Below are 12,021 nucleotides of genomic sequence, written 5' to 3'. Positions count from 1 at the left end.
CTTTTATCCTTCCTGATTTCTTTTTTGAGGTTTTTCTTGCCATTTTTATACTCCTCATGTACCTCAGTTGTTCCATGTTGTCTATACCTGTTATACACCTCTTTCTTCTTCTGAACAAGATCCCAAATATCCCTCGAAAAGCAAGGTTACCAAAACCTTCTAACCTTGCCTTTGATCCTGAGAGGAACATTCAAACTCTGTACTCTCAAAATTCTCCACTGAAGGTCCTCACATCCTTGCCAGAAAACAACCTATCCCAATAGTTCTACAAAGTTCAGCAATTTGCCAAACATGATTTCCCTTTCATAACTTCATGTAGGTTTTATCTAATCCTGTTGAATATTTTGCATTCTACTATCATCAGCTTCCTAATAATCTCTTTTAATCTAATGTTTACACTCTCCTTTATTTTAAAAAAAAGTCAAAATATCTTTGCTACCCTTCAACTTGAAGAATCTATTCCCTGAGGTATAAAATAAATCAAAAATAATGCCATCTTCTCAACTCATCACTCTGCTTATTGGAATATTTGAAATCTTGACTTATATATATATATATATATATATATATATATATATGCACAAAAAGTGAGTGTATATTTGTTTTTGAAAGTTCATATTTGTTATTTATAATACATTTTCCATTTCAAGAATCTTGTATTGTTACAAGCCCAAAGAACCACAAAACCAAGCAGCAATAGACATTCACCAAGACAAGTAGTTACTTAAACAAAAGTTGTTAATTACCTTTAAACATGAAAACAGAATCAAACTTTAACTTATCTCTATTAACTTTACTAACCCAAATTAACCCCCTTCTAATTCTAAGCGCACATGTATGTAATGTGTGTGTAAATTTAAGAAAAGTTTTTTTTGGTTCACAGTTCAATCTCACTTCTCCTTCTTCCAAGTTCTCTGATTGCAGGCAATTCTTATACTGTGCACAGAATTTAACATGTATAAAGTTCACCAGTCTTTGGTTCTCAAAAGAGTTTGCAGAGAGAGATTTGTTGTTCCAGGATTTCCACAACTGAGATACCACCATTAGTCATTTCAATGTCTTACTGATGAATCTTGCCCCATCAGGGTTCTCAAGACAATAACCTCTTTCTTTCAGGCTACCACAGAGCTCCTTTCTGTTCCCCTTATTCCAAGAGAAACATCAGACAGATAGCACTTCCAGCCATCTGCCACTCTGGAGTTTCTGTTTCAGTTCCAATAAGCTTCTCCTGTTTGTTTCAGCTGTGACTGTTCAGTCTCTCTCTCTCACTTGCAAAAAAATCCCTCCTTCTCCAACAAGCAATAGGAGTTAGTCTTCTGCTCCCATCTGTTGTTTTTACATAAACAAGAACCCAGTAGTGTCCTTTGAGTGAGCACTTTGCAGAAAGGTCAGAAATCTTGTAAAAATGTTCAACACAGATGACCTGTCTCCAGTCCATTCATTTCATGAGATCATTTCAATTAGCATCTACTTGTGAAATGTGGATAGCATTCTCCATAGTTTCTGTAAAGTCACTGAATATGAATTCTTCAGTATTTCAAATAAGATCTGTTTTAAAATGTGTGTGCATGTATGTAACCTACTCTAATTTTTCCAATTTTTCTCCCAAATACATCTACAAATATTACATCACAGTATCACTCACATGATATTATTTTGAACATCACCTTCAAAAGTCAAGGTCATTTTTGTGTTATTGTGTGTGCGCGTGGTTGGCTGGAAACCAGAAGTGACATATGATGGGGGTTGTCGCGGTAAGTCAGTTGAAGTAGCTCAAGGAAAATAAAGTCAGTTAAACCCACATCAAGTCATTCTTCTTGAAAGAACAAGCATAACATGGTGTCATACATTTCTGAGTGAGTAAAAGAAGACAATATTTCGTAAACATATCTAAGATAAGGCCTCCCACACCAATGCAGTTTCCTGGAAATCTAGCCAATAATTGGAAACACTTCAAACAGAAATTCAATATTTATTTAGAAGCTGGTGGAATTGGAGAGACCGATAGAAAAAGGAAAGCATCTATATTTCTCCACGTGATGGGTGATTTTTAAATTGATGAGACAGCTTTCACGTTGGACATCCTGATGACAAAACTGTGGAGTACTTTGTTCCAAGTAAAAATGTAACATTTGAGATTCAATTTTTAATCCTTTGACCAGAAACAAGATATGAGTTTTGAACAATACTTAGTTGAGCTTCACACACTGAGTAAGTCCTGTGAATTTGGAGATTCGAAAAATTTTCTCATAAAAGACAGAATAGTTTGTGGAATCCCAGATAAAGGTCTTAGAGATAGACTGTTGAGTGAAAAAGATTTGACACTGGAAAAGGCTGTGAATATGTGTAGATTTGCTTTTAAATCCAGGCTAATCATTTAAAGATTGTGTTTGAAATCATAATATGGCCAATTTGCACTTGGTTTAGGGGAAAAAAACTGAGATGTTCAATATCACTATCAATAAGCATGAAGACATTAGACAATTCCAAAAACTCAATTGGCTTACAATAGCCTCTCGGGAAAGAAAGCATATCTTGCTTGCCTGTTCAGCTCTATGTGAGCTCCATTCTTATTAAGTTATGTTTTTAAAATAAATTTAGAACAGAGTAGAAGCTGATTCCAGCCAGTGAAATCTGTGCTGCTCAATTATACTCAATTAACCTACAAACCCCATAAATTTTTAGTTGGAGGGTGGAAGGAAACCAAACAACCCAGGGAAAACCCATATAAGTCTCGGGGAGAATATTCAAACTCCTGACACCAGACTCAAACCTGCTGGTTCTGTAATAGCATTGCGCTAACCTCTACACTTACTGTGCCACCCTGATCTGTACCATTCCTGTATATATATGGTAAACTTTTAAATTAGTTTACCAAGTTATACAGTCTTCATCCAAATCAACTTGGAATGAGAAATCTGCACTTCACAAGGTATAGTCATACATCCAATATTAATAATAAAGGGACAACAAATACCTTCATACACTTGTCAGTCATCCTTTTATTGGAGACCAATGCATTAATATTTATTCTACATTTGTACGTAACCACTAATTTACAATAATTATCTTATCAAATGTTAAGTAGAATAATTTAGTTGCTGTAATACACAGGGAATCTGTCTGTACACATAATACTGCTGAAGGAAGTGTACATCAAAACGTCATCCCTGCACGTAGCAATTTGCCATTCATCTTCTGTAAGTAATGATACCTTCAAGCTGCAGCTGCAGAAAGAAAAAAATAATGCAAACCACAGTGAATGAAAACGGTTCATCCCTGGACAATAACACTAACTACATTCTACTGCTAAATTTCAGTTCTTTTGACAACTGAAAGATTATGTCTTTGACATAAAGTTTCTTTTGTAGAAAATGTGCCGACCAATATTGCCTTACAGGTTGATCGGTGGTTAAGAAGGCACATGGTGTGCTGACCTTCATGAGTTGTGGGTAGTTCAAGAGCTCTGAGTTAACATTGCAGCTCTATAAAACTCTGCTTTAATTTCTGGACACCTCATTACAGGAAGGAGGCACTATATATTTCAGTGGATAAGGTGACCTTCAGATAAGATGAGACCCTCAATTTAGTTTGAATTTCATTGGTTTAGCACATATCTGTTATATAAAATGAACCCCAAAGTTTAGGTCAGTGAGTACGAAACTTATTTTTTGCTTCTGCCCTTTTTACCCCTCCCTCACTGTGATGATTTCTTTCTCTGACATTCCACACTGCCATCTGATGTTTCCACTGCGATCCCGTACACTGTGTTTATGATCCACAGAGCCATTTGATGCTTCCACCGTGATTTTGAATAGAATTTTAAGGTCACTATTTCTGTATCTGGCCTATAAGACAACCCTTTTATTCAGGTGTATTTTGGATGCTTCAAGGGTTGCCTTATCCACCAAAATATATGGTAGATTCTTTGGAGTGGGTGCAATGGAGATTTACCAGCATGTTGCCTGTATTGGAGAATATGTCTTAAGGTGCAAGCTTGAAAGAGTTAGAGCTTTTCTCTTTGGAGTGACGAAGAATGGGAGGTCACTTGACAAGATTATGAGAGATAAATAGGGTGAACATCATGACATCCCAGGCAACAATAGCAATTACCAGAGTACATCTGTTTAAGGCGAGTGGTGGAAAGTTTAGGGGAGATGTCAGAGGCAAGTTTTTTTTTAGAGAATGGTGGAGGCTAGAACAACAGCGACATTCAAAAGACTCTTAGATAAGCACATGAATGTATGAAAAATAGAGGGTTATGTGAGTTAGGTGGGGAAGGACTAGATTGTTGTGAAGTAGATTTACATGGGTCAGCACAACATCATGAGCTGAAGGGCCTGCACTGTACTGTAATGTTCTACGCTTTATGTTCTATATGTTTACAGAAAATGTCCACAAACACCAATAAAGTGACCAGGACCTGGACCAAAAAATTCAATCATTCCTACTCAGACCTTTTAACACTAGCACAAATGAAGCATCAAAATCAATGGTGCTCCTTATGCAAAATACCTATGTGATTTGAGTATTTAGTGCTTAATTCCCCTACTTGATGTGTCACTTAGTGTACTGTATCATGATGGTTGGTAGAGACCCAATGCAGTGGAGAAAGAGCGCCAACCTTCATGTCCATGTGACAGGAAGAAACGTACATCAGAAATGAAATGAAGGTGGCCCAGGAAATCACTGTGAGAAACAAGTCACCCTGCATTCGAGAGCAGTGTAGGAAAAGTTGTTTTCCTTAAATTAGCTTGATCCAGTGGTCATGCATCACGAAACACACGCAGGCACACAGAGCCATTCAGCCCCTTAAAGGTATTTGATGAAGAGCTCAGGCCCAAAATGTGGTTCTGTATCTTTATCTTTGCTATGTAAAGTACACTGCTTGAGTTTCTTCACCATTGTGTTTTTATCTTTTATTGATAGGCTCTTTTGACTGATTAAATACACACTCCCTTTTCTAGTTTAATTTTTTGGCTCTCATTATTGGGATCTGAGCAGCCCTTTAAAAAGCATTAGCAAAAGGCCTGTTTTAAGGATAAATTCTTGTGATGCAAATGTCTTGTATGGGCAGCAAAGAAAATCATGAGCTTGATGTCAAATTTGCATTCCAGCTCTAACTGTCATCATTGTTCATGGCCAACTGCATCTGTGAATATGAATGTCATATATACAGAGGACCTTGGTGGACTTCCTTAAAGTTCATTGTGCGTTCATCAAAATAAATAAGGTTTGGATAAAATTCAATCTCCCAACCTTAATACATTGGTTAGAAATGCTTAGCACAGGATAACTTAAGGATAACAATGATGAACCACACTGAAGAGGTGGACAATCTCAAGATATGGAGCGAGAGTAACAAACTGAGTCTCAACGTGGACAAGACAGGTTGATCGTGGATTTCAGAGAGCAAGGAATGAAATGACCATCCACCAATGCACATTAATAACTCGGTAGTGGAGAGATTAGAGAGCACCAAATTCCTCGGGTTGCACTTACGAAGTGACCTAACCTGGACACGCAACCGCAACAGCAACTCCATTTCCTAAGAAGACCGAGGTGGGAAAGGCTACTGGACACCATCCTGTCAACTCCATCAAGATGTTCCTGCCCAGCTGCATCATGGGATGGTACAGTTTCTGTAAAGCATTCGATAGGAGGTTGATCCACAGGACCATAAGAGTGGCAGAGAGGATCACTGTGGTCACCCTCCCTCCCCACCCCCCCCACCCCATCATCAGCGTGATCTACCAGGATTATAGTTTGAAGAGGGCATGCAAATCATTGTGGACCCCTACCCCCTACAGTAACTTTCAACTACTCCCATCAGGCAAGAAATAGAGGAGTATTTCTCACCAGGCTGAGAATCAATTTTGTCGTGGTCACGTTCTTAGCTTGGACTTGAACTCGATAAGCAGTGTGCAAAATTAGATTTACGAAAACTTCAGGTGCAATTCCGTGCTGACATCTGGACGGCATGGTTAGCATAGTCTTTAGCGCAATGCTGTTACTGCGCCAGCGACTAAGACTAAAGTTCGAATCCCTTGCTATCTGTCAGCAATTTGTACATTCTCCTCGTGTCTGCATGGATTTTTAAATTGGCTGCTCTGGTTTCCACCCACTGTTCAAAAACAATCGGGGGTATAGGACAATTGGGTGTATTTGGGCACCATGGGCTTATGGGCCGAAAGGGGCTGTTGCCATGTTGTATGTCCAAATTTTAAATTAAAAAAAAAATAATAAAAAATGATTTGTTTCTTTCTTTACCTTTAATTGCTGATTTATCTTTCTAAGTGTGACAATTTCTTCTGAATGGCTCTTGTCATCCAGTTCTTTCTTCTCAGTAAATCGTTTCTCGGCTGCACTATACTTATCTTTCATTTCATTGAGTTCATTTTCAAGACTGGCTATTTCTTGTTTAAGTGCTTCAATCTATTGTAAGAGAAACAGTATCAAAACATCTTCTGGATTGCATTCAACAGACGAAAAAGCACTACATTTACACCATAAGAGTTCATAAAAGGAACCCAAGCATTTCAAACTTTGTAGGCATTTAATTTTTTTTTATTACCAAACTAAAACACTTATATCCTGGATAAAAACAGAAAATGCTGGAAATACATTTCACAGCAACCATGGGAAGCTAGATGTTACGTTTAAAAAGATTTTTTCCTGTCAATTTTAAAGGCATTGCTTTCTTTATAAGGCATTGCATTTCTTTACAAGTAGAAATAAGGCAGGATATTCTGTTGAAGAAGCCACTATTTGTTCAAGAATTCTAGTTCAATTCCCATAGGCACATAACATGTCATTAGTTGGAGAAACTGAATGCACAGATTTGTGAAACAAAAGTTATTTACAGCCATTGTCATCATTGCAGAATATTCCAGGAGGCTGAGCTATTGAACAGAGTAGAGTTTTATAGCATGGAAACAGGCATTTTGACCCAATTCATCCACTTCAACCAAACTGCCAACCTGAGCCAGTCCCACTTGCCTCTGTTTGGCCCATGACCCCCTATGTCTTTCCCATCCTTTTACCTATTAAATTTCTTTATAAGTTGCAATTGTATCTACCTTTATCACATCCTCTGGCAGCTTGTTCCATAAAATTGACACTCTGTAAGAAAACATTGCCCTTTAGATAAATCCTTCCACTTTATCTGTCCTCTAGTTTTAATACTCTACTTCCCTGGGAAAGAGACTGTGACCATTCATCTTTTCCATGTCCCTCATGCCTCTGGGGTAAAGAAATCATCCTAACAAATCTCTTTATTTTATAACTCAACCACCCCCACCCCGCCCTGATAATACCTTTGCAAATCTTTTCTCCACCCTTTCCAGCATAATGGCCTCTCTTTCATAGTTAAATGACCAGAACTACACACAATATTCCAAGCATAGTCTCACCAAAATCTTATGAAGTTGTAATACAACTTCCCAACTCTTGTACTCAATGCCCTGACTTTTTCACCATCCTGCTTACCTGTGTCACAACTTTCAAGGAACTATGTACTATGTCTCTATTGTCCAACACTCTCCAGACTCCTACCATTCATGGCACAAATCCTGTCCCAGCTTAATTTCCCAAAATGTATCACCTCACACTTGACCAAGTTAATTCCACCTGCTATTTCTTGGTCAACTTTCCAAGTTCATCCAGATACTTAGATAACCTTCTTCACTATCCACAATACCATCAATATTGGTGTCATCCGAAAACTCACTCACCATGCTGACTACCCAGTATCAATCTGCATTGCACACCCTGGGTCACAACACTCTGATTCCTACCAGCAAGCTAATTTTGTATCCAATTCCCCAGCTCACACTGGATGTATGTGATATAATCTTTTTGGACATGTGGACCATATCAAAGGTGTTGTCCACAAAGACAATTCTTACAACTGCATCCTCATCAATTCTCTTGGCCACTCCTTATAAAACTCAATTAAGTTCGTGAGACATTATCTCCCATGCACCAAGCCATGGAAACATCTGTGAATGCTCTAACTTTGCCTTGTGCCAAAGCATATCAAGGCTGTTAAGTCAGCTTTCTGCACCATGAGGTGGGCTCTGTGTACCTTGCCCAACCTAGTAGACCAGATATGGGGCTTTAGGGCAGATCAAATAGCAGATTTGGTCCAGGACAATCTGCTCCACTATTTTTAACTTGCACAGATAATAATCTCCTTCACACTTCAAGAATCGGTTTAAATCCACCTGCACGACTTCAAAGTGACTTACATGTTGACGCAGTGAAATTTTTTCTAGATCTCCTTGGAGAGCTTTCTTCAACCCAAATGCAACACTGCTTTCATACAAAGTCTCATATGCTGTGAAAGTCATGAGAATTTCATTGCGAACTCGAAGGAGAAGCAGTCCACGTTCCGGACAGTTGATGGTGACCTGCCTAATCAGCTCATCTGTTCAATAGTTCAAAAGAAGAACAGCTTTTATGCACTAAAATGATCACAGTTTTCTGCACTGCACAATTTTAAACTAAGTTTTTTTTAAATCTTTTGTTGCAAAGTAATGTTGTACGAGGCCCTCTTCTACGTACTTTAAAATCAAGTGACATACTGCTTGAATGACAACTATGTCCAACAATATAAGCTTTAGAATTCTGGTATTTATTTTGTTGCTATTTCTTTTCAATGTTAAACCAACTTTCAAATAATAGGGTGGAATCCACAGCAAAATGCCTCAAATATTAAGTTCCAAGAAAACTTAACAATGAACAGATGTAAAGTTACAGGAATATTAGGTAGAAATTAAGTTTATAATAAAGTCAAAATAAAAAAGATACACAAATGAAGAATACAAAATTATGATGGATATAATGCAGGCAGGATTTTATCACTGAGTGCAAGAGAGATTAAAACAAGAGGACATGAGTTAAGGATAAAATGTGAAAAATTTAAAGGGTATAATAGGGGGAACTTCTTCAATCAAAGAGTGGAGAGTGTTGAATGAACTGCCAACTAAATTGGTAAACGTGCTTAATTTTAACATTTAAGAAAAATTTGGACAGATACATGGTTGGGAGGGGTATGGAAGGATATGGTCTGGATGCAGGTTAGTGAAACAAGGCAGAATAATAGTTCAGTACAGATGAGAATGGCTGAAGGGTTTGTTTCTGCACTGTAGAGTTCTATGGTTATATGAAGCTTAATTATTTGACTTCTAGTAGTTTTTGCAAGGTAGAGATGTACTCGGTATTTTTTTAAAAATTCAATGTGATTATGTTTTAGATATAATAGTTCTCTTGATATTAAGGCAATATGACAGAAAATTTTCAAAATAGAGACTTAAACTAATTGAGAAGGGAGTATTCCCTGACATATGAGAAAGACCAAGTGGTATGGATTACTGTTTTGCTAGAGCATTTAAATCTTTACAAAAGGTTTACTAAGCCTTATAATCAATAATTGCATTAAAATCTTTAGACATACATTCTAAATCCAATCTTGGTGACATTTTGTACATTTCAACACTAGCGTAGGAAAAATGGAATCTTCCGTAGATGGAGTATGAGGGGCCTGAAAGTATGAGTGGGCTCCTGTAGCTTTCACACAGTTTTTGTACACTCCCAATGAATGGCTTCTGAAATCTCATTACCATCCTAAATGCTCCTGCTCCACTTTGAGCGGTCATGAGCCATTAAATTCAGTAAGTATGAAGGATTTTACAAAGAGAGCATCAGTAATATTAATATTTTTCTAGTGCCTTGAGATGAATATACAGAGCAGATTGCAATCTATCTCAAAATTATTTGCAGAAATCTACAATGTAAACTGAAATCCAACTGTAAAATCAGTTGGAAAACTGTATGCAGTGACACAAAGATAATGTAAAATTAAATATCAGTATATTGTGGCGGCCCACATGGAGATGCAGGCGAACCGGCTCCGCATTGTCATGGCCGCGGCAGCGGAGCAGCCACGTCAAGAATGGCGCCACCGGGTGCATCTTCTGTGCTCAAATAGGCCACACACGCGCACTCAGCTGTAGTGTGGCGTCACCATCATCGCGTGAACAGAACTTACGGGCTGCTTTATAAGGCACGGTGCGGGCTTTTCAAAAAAAACCGTTGGAAGAGCAAGTGACTTACAGTGTGTAGTCTCATTATTTTACTTCCCTCATTAGCTACTGCTACAATTGGTGACCCTGATGAACCCAGACGATTCTGGACTTGCACCATGGACGCTGCAGCAGTCAATGCAGTGGCTATGAAATTGCCAATCTTCTGGATGCTTCGCCCAAGCACTTGGTTCGGGCAAGCAAAAGAGCAATTTCACCTCAGGCAGATCACCTCTGACTCAACAATGTTCTACCATGTCGTCAGCTCCCTAGACCAAGAGACCACAGCCAGGGTGGATGACCTGATACATGACCCTCCAGAGGAAGGTAAATACCCAGCCCTCAAGAAACTTCTCCTGAGTAGGTTCAGCCTGCCCAGACAACAGCACGCTGCCGGGCTGATGCACCCAGACAGTTTAGGAGACAGAGCACCATCTGCCCTTATGGATGAGATGCTTGCATTAGCAGAGGGCCACAATCCATGTCTCATGTTTGAGCAGGCTTTCCTGGAACAGATGCCAGACAACATGCAACCAGCAGAGGCGCCAAACACTAGCTGGTGTTTTTACCACCAAGGCTGGGGGAGGGGGGGGCAGGGGTGGCACAAGTGCAAAAATGCAGACAGCCTGCTCGTTTTTGGAAAATGCCCAGCCAGGTACCACTAATGGCTACAACTGGCCACACCAATAGCCAATTGCCATTTGACAGATTATGTTGTATTTTATATTGAAAATAGATATGTTTTAAAGGAGATAAATTATGGCAGGCTTTTAGTGTAGGTCACATACAAACACTTCAAAACAGATCTCATTTAAAATACTGGAACTCTGCTCAGCCAGACAGTCCAGCTCCAAGCGCCTTTGCAAAAACTTTGAGGAGTGCCCAAGGGAGTTCACTAATGGATTGTTGTTTTGAAAAGCAACAGGTGAAAGAACTTGAAGGATTAGGGTTGGAGCCGCAGGTTGTCTGAGGGCAGTTTGCTGTTCTAAGAAGGTCATGTGTTTTGCAAGCAGAGAGAGTCAAACAGGTTTTTCTCTGTGTGAGAGAGAGAGAATTCAGTTCAGCAGCAGTAGCTGGGACTGGAACAGGACAAGCTGGCAAACTTGTGGAAAAAAACCATTTTGAAGACAGTTGTGGGTTCTTAGTTCGGCCTGGTCAAAGCCCTTGTGGTCTATACAAGAGGAGAGGACTGGCTGCCTAATGTTTCACTTGAAATAAGAGAAGAAAAAGGAACTCTGTGGTGACCTGAAAGGAAGAGGGTATCATCTGAAAAACCCTTATGGGCCAAGTTTTTTTCGGCTGATTAGAAGAAATCAGTTTGTGTCCAACGACCAACAAATCTCTCTCTGAAAGCCGACAAGAACCTTCCTGAGCAGTAACCATTTACCTTTCAAGCACCAAAGCCTCATGAACTTCTGTGCACAGTATAAGAATTGCCTGCAATTAGTGAACTTGGAGGAGTGAGAAGTGAGATTGGACTGTGAATTAAAGAACTTTTCTGAACTTACACACACACACATTACATACACATGCGCTTAGAATTAGAAGGGGGTTAAATAAGTTAATGTGATAAGTTAGAGTTTGATCCTGTTTTAATGTTGAAAGATAATTAAAAGCAACTTTTTTTTTAGTAACCATTTGTCTTGGTGAATTTCTGTTGCTGCTGGGATTTGGGGTCCTCTGGGCTTGTAACACATATCACTAACAAGGCTAGTGGCTGGTGGTTCCTGGTCAACCCAGGTGCCGAACTCAGTGTAACCAACCGCCCTGGATACATGAACACACCCACAAGGTCCCACCCTCCAGGAGGCAAACAACACTGCCATGAAGAACATTGGCATGCACAACATCCAAATACAACTCAGCAGTGAAAAGTTCCAGCTGAATTTCACACTAGCCGCTCTGGACACATCACTTCTCGGTGCAGATTTTCAAC

At 39.1% G+C, this 12,021-nt stretch overlaps 1 protein-coding gene across 2 annotated transcripts in view; it reads right to left on the bottom strand.

The window, feature by feature from the left end:
• Positions 1 to 2,982: 2,982 nt before the first annotated feature.
• Positions 2,983 to 12,021, bottom strand: part of LOC138736846 (33 kDa inner dynein arm light chain, axonemal-like) — a 31,581-nt gene continuing 22,542 nt past the window's right edge. For both annotated transcript variants that reach the window (XM_069886958.1, XM_069886959.1), the window contains exons 4-6: positions 8,250 to 8,428; positions 6,271 to 6,435; positions 2,983 to 3,227 (exon numbers count right to left, since the gene is read on the bottom strand). In XM_069886958.1, coding sequence (XP_069743059.1) covers positions 3,192 to 3,227; positions 6,271 to 6,435; positions 8,250 to 8,428 — 380 coding nt within the window. In that variant the 3' untranslated portion in view covers positions 2,983 to 3,191. The remainder of the gene's footprint in view (positions 3,228 to 6,270; positions 6,436 to 8,249; positions 8,429 to 12,021) is intronic.

This window comes from Narcine bancroftii, chromosome 6 (assembly GCF_036971445.1).
Source record: "Narcine bancroftii isolate sNarBan1 chromosome 6, sNarBan1.hap1, whole genome shotgun sequence".
In the NCBI taxonomy this organism is placed as follows: Eukaryota; Metazoa; Chordata; class Chondrichthyes; order Torpediniformes; family Narcinidae; genus Narcine; species Narcine bancroftii.
This window is presented reverse-complemented; position numbering and strand designations above follow the sequence as displayed.